The sequence below is a fragment of the Lithobates pipiens genome, unplaced genomic scaffold (assembly GCF_037356315.1).
Source record: "Lithobates pipiens isolate NorthernLeopardFrog02 unplaced genomic scaffold, aLitPip1_a1.2 Scaffold_18, whole genome shotgun sequence".
NCBI classification, from domain to species: domain Eukaryota; kingdom Metazoa; phylum Chordata; class Amphibia; order Anura; family Ranidae; genus Lithobates; species Lithobates pipiens.
This window is the reverse complement of record NW_027507758.1, coordinates 371,080,853-371,097,928: the sequence shown is the minus strand read 5'-3', so window position 1 is coordinate 371,097,928 and position 17,076 is coordinate 371,080,853. Positions and strand designations below refer to the sequence as shown.

The 17,076-nt window shown below is 42.7% G+C and overlaps 1 protein-coding gene across 1 annotated transcript in view; it reads right to left on the bottom strand.

The window, feature by feature from the left end:
* Window positions 1-17,076, bottom strand: part of NMUR1 (neuromedin U receptor 1) — a 98,072-nt gene that overhangs the window by 46,170 nt on the left and 34,826 nt on the right. The window contains exon 3 of the mRNA XM_077487673.1: window positions 16,069-17,013. Within this exon, the coding sequence (XP_077343799.1) occupies window positions 16,069-16,981 (913 nt within the window). The 5' untranslated portion in view covers window positions 16,982-17,013. The remainder of the gene's footprint in view (window positions 1-16,068; window positions 17,014-17,076) is intronic.

Genomic DNA, 17,076 nt, shown 5'->3' with positions numbered 1-17,076 from the left:
GAGCTTTGTTTTTCCTACTTTTGTGTCTGTTCACTTAATTTGTGCATATCATTTGGATTCTGATTTAGCAGTTACTTCATTCTAGATGGGAAATTTGGATGTCCATTCACTCTATAGAGTGCGGAGAATTCATTTTCTGTACAGTAGACATCACTCCAAAATCTGAAATGGAAAATCTACATATGTAAATCCCTTTTCCTCCGCTGGCCATGAAATACAAGCACATCTTTGATCACAAAAATGACCAAATCACAATCATTTAAGGCTCGGTTCACACTGGGGCGGATTAGAATGGTTCCATCGCACTAAATGGAGCGCAACATTAGTCGCTCCAGTTAGAGCGGTTCCATTGCACTAAATGTAGCATGACTTGTCCGGCGAGTTGCCCCAGTGTAAGCCAACACTAATGCTAGGTTTCCACCATTGCAGCCCCAAAGTTGCGCTATTTACAGTCCGACTTTGAAATGCGATTTTTGATGCAATGTCATGCGACTGGCGAGAACCATGGGAGAACAAGTTCCACAGAAGCCGGAACAAAGTAGTACAAAAATCTTTTTTGGAGTCTCTGCGACTTCGGTCACATCAATTAGAACGGGGACCACTGAAATACATGGATTTTGACTTGTCATGTGACTTTACATGTGTCAAGTTGCATAACAACTCACAGTAGTGGAAACAGAGCCTTAAGCCTCATACAGACGATCGGATTTTCCAACGTGAATTGTGTGATGACAGGCTGTACGTAGAAAATCCGACTGTCTGTATGCTCCATCAGACAATTGTTGGCCAACTTTCTATGGACAAATGTTGAATGGCAGGTTTATAAATTTTCCGCAGACAGCGGTCTGTTGTCGGATTTTCCGAGCGTGTGTACAGAAGTCAGACAAAAGTCCAAAGTACAAACACGCATGCTCGGAAGCAAGGAGGAGCTGGAAGCGGTCGGTTTTGTAAACTAGCATTCGTAATGGAGAATTAACATTCGTGACGCGGCAAATTATGAAATGTCAAAATGCAGTACACATTCTCTTCCTCTTTAATGTAATAATAATGAAGCTGCTTTGCTGGTGATATTGACGGAGTTCTGCCAAACATATTTAAAAAGGCTTTTTTTTCTACTGATATCAAGAATAATATTATTATGTTTTGTTTCTTTTGGTCAAGTTACCACAACATCATTATCCCGTAGTTGCTTATATCAAAGATACAACTATGTTGGTGTCCCTTGTTAATTTTACATTGTATTTTTTAAATGTACCTGCCTACTCCCAAACTGTCGTTTGAAGTAAAACACATAGCCAAGTATTTTGCTACACAATTTTTTTTTATTGTGCATTATTCTAAAAATAAAATAAAATAAATTAGACATGCTATCTGCCATCCAAATCAAAAAATGTAATTAAATAACTTAACCAAAAAGTGCATTCTATGCATAAAAGAAGAAATAAAGTATAACAAATAAAATATATAAATAATTAAAAAAAATAAACAAAAAGAAAATTAGTAATTGTAGGGCTGAAAATTCCCAGCCCAGCTGGCTTTTTTGAGGTTTTGTCTGCCATGCTGCTGTGGTGGGTGGGGTTGCTGTGGTGGCTGTGGAGGTGGTGGAGGTGGGGCATCAAAATCAGAAATATGGGTTTTGCATGACATTTGTCCCCTTCCACCTTGTTGAGGAGCTGCAGGAGCTCCACATCTTCCTTTGCTCCACATCTCCCTCAACTTATTTGCCTTCAGACACCCAAATGCCTCAGCTGCATCTGGGGCTATACTGATGGCACTAGCAGCGTGGCTGAGGAAGGCAGCTGTGGCCTCGTCCAGGTTCCTGCTCTTCCTGGCCCTTTTAGCAGGAGGGCATAGGGGAGGGATCTAGAAATCCGTGTGGTTGCTGGCCAAGGTCTGAAAATGGAACATAATTAATTTTGTTTCTTTTTTTGGTCATCAATCACACACAATTTGAGCTCATGAATGTTGCACATTGAATGTGGAGAAACAGAAAAGACCTCAGCATTTTTCATTCTTGTCCAAATCATTTTTGGGCACTACTGTCTATTGATATGGAAGCCACTTTGTTAAGGCTGTAATTTTTGCATAATAACGTCTAGTTTTCATCATTCTATTATTGGATTCAAATATGTTCAACAATGCTAAACCTGGGTCAAGCTGGGCTCCTTCACATCTTCATACTGTGTAGAAGGACCAGGGTGGACCTCAGGAGCTGTGGCCCCAGCTGATGTGCAAGGGAGTGTTGACAGCAATGGCCTGGATTGGGTTTGGGTGGACAAAAACCGCAGGCTGTGGTAGTAGCACAGCCTGGGGACATACTGGTCATCTGCTGCTTCTCCCAATCGTTCAAATTCCAGGACCTTCTTGTGCTCCCTATTAAATGTAATCCTCAGGTTCCCAAATTTGCTCTTCACAAAATTGAGGTCTGCCCTGGGGTACAGGGGCTTCACCAATTCCAGAAGTTTCCCCATCGCTGCCTTCCTCTTGATTTTAGTAGTGTAATCCCACTACTCTTCACCTTCCAGAGACAGGGCAGCTCCTGGTACTATAAATTGAGGCAAAAAATCAGGCACAATGAATTATCAAATGCCTGCAAAACAGAACACAAGACAAACCGTAATGTCAGGCTTAACTCATAATCTGGTCCCAATATAGGCTTCAATCTAAGCAGTATAGGCCACTAACCACCGATGCCCCAATTTACAATTGTATCTTAATTTTAGGGCTCCTTTCGTGTTTTGGTGATGTCGGTCGTTCTTCCTCCACTCCCACACCGTTCCTACGGCCGTTCCATCGATCGTGCGTTATGGCTTTATGTGCACTGCGCATGCATGAAACTCCGCTCTCAGTGCATCATGGAGCATGACCATTTCTCTTTTGTATGCGACACACATGGCAGAACATTTGGGAGTGACAACATGGTGGATTCTGAAAATTCTAGGCAGGCCCCTGGTGGTGGAGCTTATAGGAGGCACAAAGCAACCCCCATGAGCAAGGGTGAGATGGTGGAGATGGTGCGTATCCAGGAGAAGCACGACTATGACTGCAAGCTGCGCAACTATGAAAGGCCCAACAGCTGAAAGGACCTCATTTTGCAGGTCATAGCTGTTTTGGAGGGAGAATTTTTGGTGAAACGAATGAAGGACCAAAACCGAAAGCAATGGTCTGATCTAAAGCACCGCGAGCAAGAACAGATGGAGTCCATCCATCACATAATTAAAAAAGTAAGCAATATTTGTATCTAACCAATATGTATATGTGTAAATTACCTGTCTGTATATGTGCTTTCTCCAAGTAGGTCTTGAAAAATCGAGATAATGTTTTCTTTAATCTTTGTCTGAATTTGTTTATTAAAGCTGAAGTTAAATATAAAGCAGATACAAACATTCCTTTTTTTTTGGGGGGGGGGGGGGGGGGGGTTTCATTTATTTATTTTTAAAACAATTTTTTTTCTGCTCTTTAAACAGGGAGGCACAAAAAAATGAGGCTACAGACAAGCCACCAGAGGGGACGAAGGGAGGCTACCCTCGCTCGGGCCCCAACAGGGAAGACAACAAGGCCATCTTCCCCCCAAAATCAGATTTGCCAACTTAAAACACACTCACTTAGCCACCAACAGGGGTGATTCTAGGTGGGCCAAAGGCCATGGGATTAGTGCAGAACTTAAGGGGTAAAGAACACTTTCTGGTTGTTGCCTGGCTCATCAGTGCCCATTAATGAAGCCTTGCCAGGGTAGACATGGGTAGAGCAGAGACCCCGGGGATCAGAGTCACACAGAATCATGCCTGTTAAAATGATCCTCATATATCCTCTATCCCATAGGAGACAAGAGGGGGGTGGGGGGCAACTGCATGAGTTTTTCAATGTTGGCACTTGTCCAGTGTTTGCCCTCAGGAAAATGATATTACCTTCCCTTTTCGATGCATTTTTCTTGGAAAAAAACACAATGCAGCATGGTGGGGTCCACTAGTCAGGAGCAAACATTGTCCCAAGTGCAAGGTTGATCAACTAATGCAGCAAAATGGATGCTAGAAACAGATGTGACTTGGGGTGGCTTAATGAATGGTGTATTGTTTCTTTTTAGAGGAAAGTGAGTGTGGTCAGCTGAACCAGGATGTTGGTTTTGAGGCGTAGGATCTGACACCTGGACCCAGCACAGACCTTCCACTTGTTGATGTAACATCCCCTGATGCAAGTCAAACAGAGGGCCAAAGAGACACAGAAGTGGAAGAAACTATTTGTGAGCCTTTTGTTTGTGCAAGTAAGTCTGCTTTGAATCTGGCTTCAAATGTGCATACATGTCAAGTGTTTAGATGTCCAAACCAAACACCCACTCTACACATTAGCAAAGTATGTAGTGCCTTAACATTAGCATGAAGAAGGAAGAGGTGGAAGGAGCTGGCAGTGTTGCTAGATACCCGAGTTTTGTAGTACCAGGGCCAAGATTACATAGTAGTTGCAGTGTGTACATTTCTAGTAGTGTAGGTGTCTGAAGGGCAAGCAGGTTGCAAGCAACAATAGATTGGGTAGGCAAGTATTTACCCAATTTGACTAGTAACTTGACCATAATTCATTATGTAGGGCCTCAGCCACTTGACCATCATTCACGTAATAATTTTTTCTCTTCTTACAAGGTCACAAACTTCCAAGATGCACAGTTGGCCGAATGAGTGCAGAAATGATGCAGTGTTTAAATGATCTTGAGAAAATAAAGGAGGCTGCAACTGCTTTACAGAGAAGAATACATGAATATGTCGACATGCTGGACAAATTTTAAGTTCATCTGGCCTGGGCGGAATTTTATTCCACTTGTTGGCTCCTATTTGCACTTTTCATATTTCACATGTTTTTCTGACTTTTAAGCCTTGGTTCAGATTGATGCTACTTAGAAATCGCGATACTTCAAGTTGCGCAATTTCTAAGTAGCAAGGTCAGCGCAATTTCAGGTGCTACTTGATAGACATTTGTGAGGCTTCATGCCCAGATGTCTATTGAAGTCGCACCTGAAATTGGCAAAAGTAGTGCAGGAACAACTTATGCAAATTGTTACGGCGCTGCTAATTCGGTGTTGCACTAATTGGAAAAGTGGCATTGTCTCCAATAGGCTGCAACTTATGCGATTTTATCTCTAAAATCGCATGACAAATCACTTCAATGTGAACCTAGGCTTTAATGTCCGAGACCAGTGTTTCTCCACTTCTCTAGGGGCACCACCAGGTCCAGTTTTCTGTATTTTCCTCAGTTTAAAAACGACTATGTGAATTACTAACCTTGAAAATGATATCATCACCTGTGACAAAAGCAAAAAATATAGAAAACATAACCTGGGAATGCATCTGGAGAAGGAGAGTTGGGAAACACTACCCTAAGTAATGTTAATTGTAATCTTTATGTGTTTTTAAGAATCGCAAGGCTAAAATTTTAAGATGCCCGCAAATTGTGCCGAAAGATTCTTATTTCCCTCATGATCCCATGCCTAAAATGTGTGTCTTTCCCTACATCTAGTTTGCTAAAGCCACAAAACACACAGTGGGTCAACATGTGCTAGCTCCCATCATGGCGTATCAATGGTGTATCAATGGACGTGTTCCGAGGGTGCAACCTACTTTAGTTATGAGGAAGGGGTTGCACCCCCAAAACGTGTAGGGACTAAATCAGGCCATCGTGAGGGGAAAGGACATGTAGGACAACCATTGGGAGTATTAAAACTGCTTCTTGTACAGGAAACATTTATCACACACTTGTTGGAAAGTCTCTGTGCTACAAGGCCAATCTCTGCCTCTTGAGAAGAAGTAAAACAGAGCTGTTCTGCATGAGTGTTGCCAGCCAACTGTATCATCACTCACTATAGGGTAATTCATTTTGGCTTCTAGGTCTCTATTATTAGATATTTAACTATTATAATTTCTGAGAAAGGCCTTGAATGACACATTAAATATAACGATTAATTTAAATAAGAAGTATGTCACTATGCCAAGACATTAGTGGCACTCTGTTAGTAAGCCCCATGCCTGCTTGTGACAGGTGAAGCAATTAACAAATTAATTTGTGAAACTTTTATTCCAAGTCTTACATAGAACATCAGTTACAATTTATACTCCTTGGTGTGATTGTACACATTCAATAAATAGATCAGCCATGCTCTGTCTAGTACGGAAAGTGAAGGGAACAGATGTCTCAAGAGTATAATCATCTCCCGAAGCCAAAGATCTAGATTTGTTTGCTGCTCTGATTACTATTGTTGCATTATTTCTTTTTTTTTTATCTCCAGATAAAAATATATTACGCCTAATATCTTTGCAGAGACTCAGGTGGATTATTAAGAATCCATAGCTAATTAAAAATATGTTAATGTTCTTTGAAGGAACACAATAACAAAGCATTTTATGACAAGAGTAAAGGCGACAATTGGTTTCATTGAAGAAATCATTTCAATATCTGAGATTCTATTGTCTGTGAGAGTTTCCCTAAATATTAATGATATGATATACATTTACTTCATGGCTTTCATTTTCTTGGCAGCATCAAAATATGGTGTAGCACTGAACATTGCAAAAGTGACAATAGTCAAGGTGTATGCTGTGTAGATATTTCTTTTTTGGGGGATAATTTGACAATTTGCAAGAATCTTGATACGTGATAGTGGTAAACTAAATACATAACAATTAAATGCATCAGCACAGGGAGAAGAAATTCACAGCAACCAATCAGAAACAATTTGATTGGGTGTTATAGGTTTATGCAACCTGGTATAATTCATATTTGCTTTTTATAAACAAAAAAAGATGAATTATAATCTTAAATATGTCTCAGCCAAACCCTGGTTTGAATTTCAGCCTAATCCTGTGAATTGTTCAAAATTTGAGCCATGGGTGGCCCTGCTCACACTGCCCAGTTTGACAACCTTCAACTGAGCAATTGAAGAAACTGGCCACAAAAAATTGTCTGAACAGTGACTGCAGCCAATCAGCAGGAGATTTGTCCATCCACACTGTTTAGCATAGATTGGGGAATCTATGGACTTTTGTTTTGGTTCAGCCTATAAAAGACATGGCCAGCTTGCCAAAATAACCAAAATAATTTGTTTCCTGAGCCTGCCCTGCTTTAAAACCACTGGGAGTTAGTGGATGCATGTTCTTTCTGTTTGTAGCAGTCTACATTACTGAGGGCTCCGACAGGTAGCGAAGAAAAAGGGGTCGATTTACTAAAACTGGGGAGTGTAAAATTTAGAACATCTATTGAAAATAAAATAATATTATAATGCAAAAAGACTGCAAAAGATGCAAATTTACTCGGTAAGCTCAAAGGTCAACCCCCTACACTTACTACATTACCCGATCATTAGTCTTTATAACTAAATTAAATAAGAATACTGTTGTTGCTCCATAGATAGTTCCCCAAATGTCTGTAATTTAATTTCAATAACATCTCTATTATTAGCCTCATGGTCAGTCTAAATCAATTCATTATAAATTCCATGAAATGGATAACAAGGGCTTTCCCTCAACAACCATCCAATCTAACATACAAATTTTACAGTTTACAGCAATAGTCATCAGCTTTAAAATTATAAGGAGCCTCAAGTGCAGCCTCTAACACTTCCAGAGGGCCACACAATAGCGGCATGTTTTCTTTGGTTGATGTACATTGCAATGTGTTAGCAGCTTATTCAAAACTGTCAGTAATAATAACACCTAGCATTGGTCTCAATGGTTTTAAAAGTAAACCCCAGCATAGGTGTCACTCACAGCAATAATAACCCCAGCAATCCTTCTACGGAATGGCAGAAGAGGAAAAAATAAATAAAAAATTGATCCCCCCATCTGCACATTCAATGTGGATGGCGGAATCACTCCCACTCAGCTATTGTGTTCTGATTTGCAGGGAGCTTTCACCGCCAGCAGAATACAACGATCAGTGTTGCCGGCTATAGCCAGCGGCACTGTTCGTTCAGGAAAAACCCAACAGGCTTGTTGTACACTAGTCAATAAATCAGTAAACTTGTGTACAACCAGCTAGCTCATACATGGATGAACTGCCCAAATATCCATTCATGTATGGTTGGCTTTAGCCTTCCTTAGTGTTTACCTACCAGATCACACACACCTGCACCACTCTACCTGACGGCATTGGGCTGTGACTACACTTCTACTGTCAAGCAAAGAGGACATTTGACCTGATAGTACAGTACGACAGACCACACAGAAGAAGGTGGTGGGATGCATGTAAGCCAGGACTTTACTGCCTTATGTTAACACGTTTTAGATTGTAAGCACATTCCAATTGCTGAGCTTAGTGTGGAGAATGGATATCCCAATGGTCCCAAGTACATGGTATCCATACCAAAGAAACAAAGAAACAACATAGATACCTGACTTGATATGCATCATTTTTGGCAAATCAATAGGTACATTTTTCAGTGAAAAGATCCCTGCTATGAAACATTCATGTGACTCCAGAATGACAAAATGTCTTTAGTAACAAAACATTTTAGGCAACTGTAAAACATTGTTTTCATGCACTCTTAGCTCTCAAATTGAAGCAATAAAATAGAACTGTTTAGCAAGCTGTTATACTGGTAAATGTCTTCTCACTGGCCAACACAAGTTCATAAAAATTCAGCGATGAACAACATCACATTTGTTTAACTATACGCTCCTTGTTTAAGGGTTCATAATTGCCGAACACTCCTTTATACCTTGAATTTCTGCCTCTTGTTTCAAAATTTATGACCAATTGTTTTAGGGCATATGAAAATTAGGGCTTGTAATTTTGTCTGTGGCTACAAATCGTGGGGTATGACTTTGCAAGTGTAGTAAAAAATTGGCATGGTCAATAAGGTGTCTCCAGATTTCAAACAAGTGTCTCTAGATTTGAATTAAAAAATCTGATGACCTTAAAGTGACAATAGTCTTATTTATTTTATTAAATAATGCACAGAAACATCACTTTCTACCTCTTCTTGCAGTCCCTGTCAGTGCTGTGGGATTCTCTCTCCTTCGGGTGCCTCCTGTAGCAAGCCAGGTGCTAAGAAGGTACATATACATATATGCTGCCATCAGGAGCTATGCTGAGCTGTTTGCACCCATAAACATACACAGAGGGTTGGTAACTCATGACCTTGCTCCCTCCTTACAGGAGTTTAACTGACAGCAGAAGGAGCCTATGGCTTCACTGCCCTCAGTTTCTTCTGTGAAAAAGGGAAGTAAAGGGAGTGACATTGGAGACAGAGACATCACTGCAATGGTGACATGGAGCCATGTAAGCGTTTAGGGATGGGGGTAGGACAGGTCCTGGGGCGTTTTTTTACCCTAATGCAGAGAATGCATTAAGGGAAAAAACATGTGGACTTTAGAACCATTTTAAGTTAACAGGCAGCTCTATAGTTCCTAGGTTGTATGTGATCCTCAAGGAAACATGACATTGAAGTAGAGATTGGAAGTGCCACTCCACTTATAAATGTCCAGAATACAATTTTATTTATATTCACCATAAAAAGCCAAAACCTTTCAGGGGGTTGCAAAGGTCTGCTTTCTTTAGGTTAATACTGTGCTCATTCAAGGCTTATTTTCACTAGAAAGCAGCTGCCAAATCTTTTTCTAAGTGGAGTGGTGCTCCTATTTTCTGTCTTGTGTCATTTTTCAGTTTGACATTGGGCCTGAAAATTCGGATCATACAGTTGCATATTCTTAATTCTTTGCATGTTCTACCAGCAAGGGGCATTTTTTTTTTTTATGGTAAAAAAGGTTTAAAATGGTTCTAAAATCAAAATATATATATATTTTTTTTACCATGATGTGTTTTCTGCATTAAGGTAAAAAAACACTCTACTATCTTTCCTAATGCCGCGTACACACGGGCGGACTGTATGGCGTACTTAGTCCGTCGAAACACATTTCAGCGGACAATCCGCTCGTGTGTGGGCTTCAGCTGACTTTTTCTGCGTGCACTAAGAATTTCGGATTTTTCTAAATTCTGTCCGTCGTACTTTGGTTTCAGCGGACAATCCGCTCGTCAGTATGCTAGTTCGACGGACTAAGAATGGTGCATGCCCAGAAAGGATTTACACGGCGGAAGGGTGCTTTGCTGTGTCTTGGACTTCCTATTTCTAGTCCCGTCGTACGTGCTGTACACGTCATCGCGCAAGCTTTCGACGGACTGTTTGTGCATCCGTGTGTGGTCAAGTCCGTTCAGTCGAAAGTACGACGGACTGTCCGTCTGATTGTATGACGAACTAAGTACGCCATACAGTCCGCTCGTGTGTACGCGGCATAAGGCTTGCATCCTGCCCCTAAACACTTCCCTGACCATTCTCACAAATCCAGTACATCCTTGGCTGCAGCACTGATCTCCTCTCTTTCTGGTCGCATGTCATCGTATCCTTTGTGTATTCATAAATCTATTTATACTTTGGAAAGACTCTCATATTAACTAAAAAAATATCCTAGCCATATACAAATTATTATACGAAAAGTTGGGCATACCTGACAAAATTTGTTAAAACTTGGTAACCCTGGATTGAATTTGTTTGCTCAGGAGGCTTCAGGTAGGGAAGTAACACTATAGTCCTCTCTAAGGCCGCGTACACACGGGCGGACTGTTCGCCCAACCTTGTTCGGCAAACAGTTTCATCAAACAGTCCGCTCAAAATTTGCATGAGCGGACTTGCCCACACACGAGCGGACTGTTTGACGAACAAGGTTGGGCAAACAGTTCGCTCAACTTTTGAAATGAACGGACTCGCCCACGTAAGGCGGAGGCAAGTCCGCCCATTTCGAGCGCGTGTACAGATAGGCGGGGCCCGCGAAGGAGACGTCGCGGGCTCCGCCGCCTGGAATGGGCTTAAAGGGGAACCCCAACGCCGAAAAAAATCGGCGTGGGGGTTCCCCCCAAGTCCACACCAGACCCTTGTCCGAGCACGCTACCCGGCCGGCCAGTAAAGGGGGGCGAGCGAGCGCGCCCCCCCTCCTGAGCCGTACCAGGCCGCGTGCCCTCAACATGGGGGGTGCCTTGGGGAAGGGGGGGGCCGCGCGGCCCCCCCACCCCAAAGCACCTTGTCCCCATGTTGATGAGGACAAGGGCCTCTTCCCGACAACCCTGGCCGTTGGTTGTCGGGGTCTGCGGGCGGGGGGCTTATCGGAATCCGGGAGCCCCCTTTAAGGGGGCCCCCGGATACCGGCCCCCCACCCTATGTGAATGAGTATGGGGTACAATGTACCCCTACCCATTCACCTGTGAAATAAAGTACAAATAAAAACACAACACAGGGGGAAAAAATATTTTATTGCACAGCCGGGGGTCTTCCGTCTTCGGGGGTCTTCTCGCCGGACTCCTCCGCTATGTGTGTGTAGCTCTTTTGCCAGCGGAGGAGTCCGGCTTTCTTCCTCCCCGCCGCCGGCCTCTTCTCCCGACTTCGGGGGTCTTGTCCCCCTCTTCGGTTCTTCTGCCGGGCCACCGCGCCTGGTCCGGTGGCCCGGTCTTCTGTCGCCGTCTTCCGTTCTTCTGTCGCCGCCTTCGGTTCTTCTGCCGGGCCACCGCGCCTTCTTGTAGCTCTTTTACAGGCGGTGGCCCGGTCTTCTGTCGCCGTCGCCGCCTTCCGTTCGTGTTCTTCTTCTTGTTCTTCTCCTGGAGATGTTGACTCGACGAGCTCTCCGGCCGGAATGCCGGGGACGCGCTGTGCGGTCACTTATATAGTGACAATGGGGCGGGGTCACATGGTATATGTCACATGGGTTGGTCACATGGGTTGATGTCACATGGGGACTATGACATCGTAAGGGGGCGGGGTCACCATGTGACATCAACCCATGTGACATATACCATGTGACCCCGCCCCATTGTCACTATATAAGTCACAGCGCAGGGCGGCTCTGGCATTCCGGCCGGAGGGAGCGACGTGTCAACATCGCCTGGAGAAGAACAAGAAGAACAAGAAGAAGAACACGAACGGAAGGCGGCGACGGCGACAGAAGACCGGGCCACCGCCTGTAAAAGAGCTACAAGAAGGCGCGGTGGCCCGGCAGAAGAACCGAAGGCGGCGACAGAAGAACGGAAGACGGCGACAGAAGACCGGGCCACCGGACCAGGCGCGGTGGCCCGGCAGAAGAACCGAAGAGGGGGACAAGACCCCCGAAGTCGGGAGAAGAGGCCGGCGGCGGGGAGGAAGAAAGCCGGACTCCTCCGCTAGTAAAAGAGCTACACACACATAGCGGAGGAGTCCGGCGAGAAGACCCCCGAAGACGGAAGACCCCCGGAGCTGTGCAATAAAATACTTTTTCCATGTGTTGTGTTTTTTTTTGTACTTTATTTCACAGGTGAATGGGTAGGGGTACATTGTACCCCATACTCATTCACATAGGGTGGGGGGCCGGTATCCGGGGGCCCCCTTCTTAAAGGGGGCTCCCGGATTCCGATAAGCCCCCCGCCCGCAGACCCCGACAACCAACGGCCAGGGTTGTCGGGAAGAGGCCCTTGTCCTCATCAACATGGGGACAAGGTGCTTTGGGGTGGGGGGGGCCGCGCGGCCCCCCCTTCCCCAAGGCACCCCCCATGTTGAGGGCACGCGGCCTGGTACGGCTCAGGAGGGGGGGCGCGCTCGCTCGCCCCCCTTTCCTGGCCGGCCGGGTAGCGTGCTCGGACAAGAGTCTGGTGTGGACTTGGGGGGAACCCCCACGCCGATTTTTTTCGGCGTTGGGGTTCCCCTTTAAGCCCATTCCAGGCGGCGGAGCCCGCGACGTCTCCTTCGCGGGCCCCGCCTACCTGTACACGCGCTCGAAATGGGCGGACTTTCCGAGCGGGAACAGTCCGCTCATTTCGAAAGTACAGCGGACAAGCCCACACACGGGTGGACTGTCCGCTCAAACACAGTTTCAGCGGACAGTTTTTCGGAATTTCCGAAAGACTTTGTCCGTCCAACTGTCCGCTGAAACTGTCCGCTGAAAGCCCACACACGAGCGGACTGTCCGCCCAAACACTGTTCAGCGGACAAGGTTGGGCGAACAGTCCGCCCGTGTGTACGCGGCCTAAGGCTACTTTCACACTCATCCGTGGCAAAAATGCATACGTGACTCAAATGGGAACCAAAAACCGCACAAAAAAAACATCATGGGTGCATTTTTGCCACTTTTTTGCTACGTTTTTACAGCGTTTCCCATTGACTTCAAAGGGAAGGTGTGGTTTTTGTGCAGTTTTTTTAACTCCCCAAACATGCTCCAAAAATGCTGTAAGCAGGATTTTTTCCACGGCAATGGAAGCTCACCACCCCAGTGTGAACACATTCATTGATTTTTCTTGAGCTTTTCATGTACTTTTTTAATGTAAAAGCACTTGAAAAACTCCTCAGTGTGAAAGCAGTCTTAGCCCTTGTACACACGGTCGGAGAATCCATCGGAATGTGTCCTATCGGACCATTTTGTCAGATAATCCGACTGTGTGTGGTATGCATCGGACTGTTTCCATCGGAATATCCATCGGACCAAATTTTCCAACTTGCTGGAAATATTTTCCAACAAACTGGTCCGATCGGACATACTCCGATCATGTGTAGAGAATTCCGATCGGACAAAGTGCCACGCATGCTCAGATCAAATTCCTACATCAAAGCTATTGGCTACTAGCCTGAACGTAGTCCTGTCATAACGAAATTACGTCATCACGTTCTGAAAGATCGAATTTTCCGACAACTTTGTCCGACTGTGTGTATGCAACAGTTTCGGACACAATCCGTCAGACAGATTTGGTTGTTGAAATGTCCGACCGTGTGTACAAGGGCTTAGAAGTGTTATCGCTCTGTCTTCACTGTCTAGCAGAGGTGTAGGAATCACAAAAGAGTCCAGACAGAATTACATTACTTTGTAATGGTTTGGCAATAGCTCACATATGTGTATAGGCTCTCCACACTTAACGACCAGAATCCATTCCAACGACTAGGTCCTTAAACTAATCGGTCATTAAACGAGGAGCCACAAGTAATCAATATTTTAAGCATTCTTAACTACTGTGCTGTACTGTATTGTCTAAACACAAAACTCCAGCTCAATAATGTTGTTTTAATTTGCATAAGTACAGAACACAAATGAAAATTCTGTACTGTACTGTACAATACAATGATGTATAGCGGGTCGTTGGGGTCAGGAGAGCTGGTTGTAAGTCCGAGTGGTCCTTAAACAGGCAAATCTTTAAATGAGGAGTATCTGTATTTTAACTGTATTTTGGCATTTGGTTGCAATTTTACGTTTTTGGACACCTTATTTGATATGTCAATAACTGGTTAACCTATACAAAGGGATATCGCAGTGAAAATGTAACCAACACAATAAAATTCATATATTACCCATAAAATACATACTGTACATATAAAAAATGAATAAAAGTAGTTGAATAAAAGTTCATAAAAGTTCTTAGATAAAAGAATTGAGGATCCCAGATGGTGCAAATCTGTGCATTAGGACAAATAACAGATGTCTCAATCCATGATCTACCATAGATGCGTGTGCATGCTCATCTGACATGCATGACCCCTGTGCCAAAAGAATGGACAAACAAGCATGCCCATAACAGGGTCTCAAATCTATATACATTTATATATACATTTTATTGTGTTGGTTACATTTGCGCTGCACTATCCCTCTGTTTATTTTGAGGCATTGTAATATTGGTCTTGAGTGTTCAGCTGCAATTTATTGATAGGTGTGTTTGCGCTGATTATTATTCTTTTGTTTACAATAACTGGTTAAGTCTATTGTATATTGTGTATACTGTTGAAACATGGAATATTACTAGTTAAGTGTGTTTGCCAAATGTAGTGTATTGTAAATTGCACCAGTGAGAAAGTGGCTAAGCCAGTCTCACCTGAACATACTGTTGTGAGATGTCCAAAATGCAAACACCTCTATAAAATAAATAATGCATTTGGCTAATGCCTGCTCCATCAGAATAATATGCTTTTCTAAATACCCACAAGTTGCGAGTTGTGTCTGAGCATCAACATACTCAGACTGTCCCTTTTGGAAACATCAAAAACAATTCTTCATCCAAGTCTCAGCAAATTAACACATAATACAAGCTTTTATATACCCCCCCTGTCCATTTATACAGTATTTATGCCCCTGGAGTAGTTTTTGTTGACTCAGATAAAGTACATTAACACAAAGAGCTAGAACAGTATTAAATATGTATATACTATTTCTGTATGTAAAGATGTGGTCTTTCCTTCACTCCTATGCGTCCACAATTCATATCTCCCTAAAAAGCCTCCAGTGAATCTCTAATCACTTTTGTTTACTGCTGCTAAAAGGAAAGAGTCCCAGATATATATATATATATAAATATATATATATATATATATATATATATATATATATATATATATATTGTATATATGGCACAAATGGTTTGAACTGTGTGATCATATACTCTACTGCACTACTACATACATATGTGTAATAATATGTATTATTATTAATGAAAGAAATGGATTGCCATTTGTCGCAGATAAATATTAGCAATGATTACATTTTTTTTACAAAAGCTGGAAGACAGTAGAATGATATTCTTTTAAATGCATTTTTAGGCTAATCCTTTTTTTTTTATTCTTTTTTTTACTACTTTTGTTTTGGATAGAGTGGGCAGGTTATACCTGCTGTGAAATGTTTACGGTAGCCTGAGTTCTAGTTGGAGAGATTCACTATTCAGTGTATAATGGGGACCATTGTTCCTGAAGGGGTCAAAATGTTAGCATTGTCCCCCGAACAAGAGTTAAGAGGAAATCCTTCCAATGTAGACACTCCTTCTGTGGATTACTGCCTAAGCAGGAAATTTCCCGCACTTTGGAAGATTATCTCTAACTTTGAGACGGGATGTGAAAGAAAAAGAAAACTATATCCTAAAAAGCATCATCATTTCCTATACTACCCAAAACTATCAAAAAAGTTGTTACTATAAATACACTTTAATTGTGTGATGCTTTATAGATTAGACACATTTTGTATGCCTATATTGACACTTATAAACTAGCAAATTAGTCATTCTCCTTACAAGCTCAATATAGTAGAAAGTAATGTAACTTACATAACATCTTAGTGACCTGTCTCCTTCGGCTTTTTTCTTGCTGTAGTCTAACATTTTGGTAACTATCTCCATCTCCACCGGATTTAGCTTCTAATACTTGAAGCATCTTCTCCCTCTTAAGTTGGAGACCGATGAGCAGATACAGGACGCTTATGGTACACATTGGTAGGAAAAAGAAAAAAATGGTGGTAATCTGAATAACAAGATTGTAAATCCACCTAGGGCGAACCAAAGTGCATATGGCGGAATTAGGTATTGTTCCATAACCAATTATATACAGGTTGTGAATGCCAATAAGGCTGGCGTTGGGTACAGAGCACAGAATAGACAAAACCCAGACAGAGACGATGACTCTCTTGGCATGGTTCCTTGTCACAACATACTTAGCACGAAGAGGGTGAACCACCGCTATATACCTTTCCACACTGAGTGCCGTTACATTCAGGATGGATGCAAAGCAAACTGTTTCAAATAGCAGAGTTTTGAATGAGCATCCACCTTTCCCAAAAAGAAACGGGTAATTACTCCAGAGTTCATAAAGTTCCAAAGGCATTCCCAGAAGTAGAACCAACAAATCTGAGATGGCAAGACTGAAAAGGTAGTAATTTGTAGGAGTTCTCATAATCTTGTGTTTGATAATCACAATACAAGTTAAAGTATTTCCAACGGCACCAACTGTAAAGATGATCAGGTAGATTATGCAAATTGGAGTGAAATAGTTGGATCTACGGGGTCCCAGGTACTTGAAGAGCAGTTCCTCCAATGTCAGATTACATTCCGATGGGTTTATGTCACAAAATCCCATACTGTGGTTTATTACAGTTTGGTTGTAGCTATCAACGTTATCAAGGCTGCGAGGAACATCTTTGTGATGCTGAGGAAGTTCAAAATTAGAGTAATTGCTTGTAGCCATCTTTTAGCACAGTATAGGAAATTAAGGCAAACCTATGAAGAGAAGCAAAGAGAATTTGGATATATATCAGTTCTTCTTTTCATGGTGAGGATGTT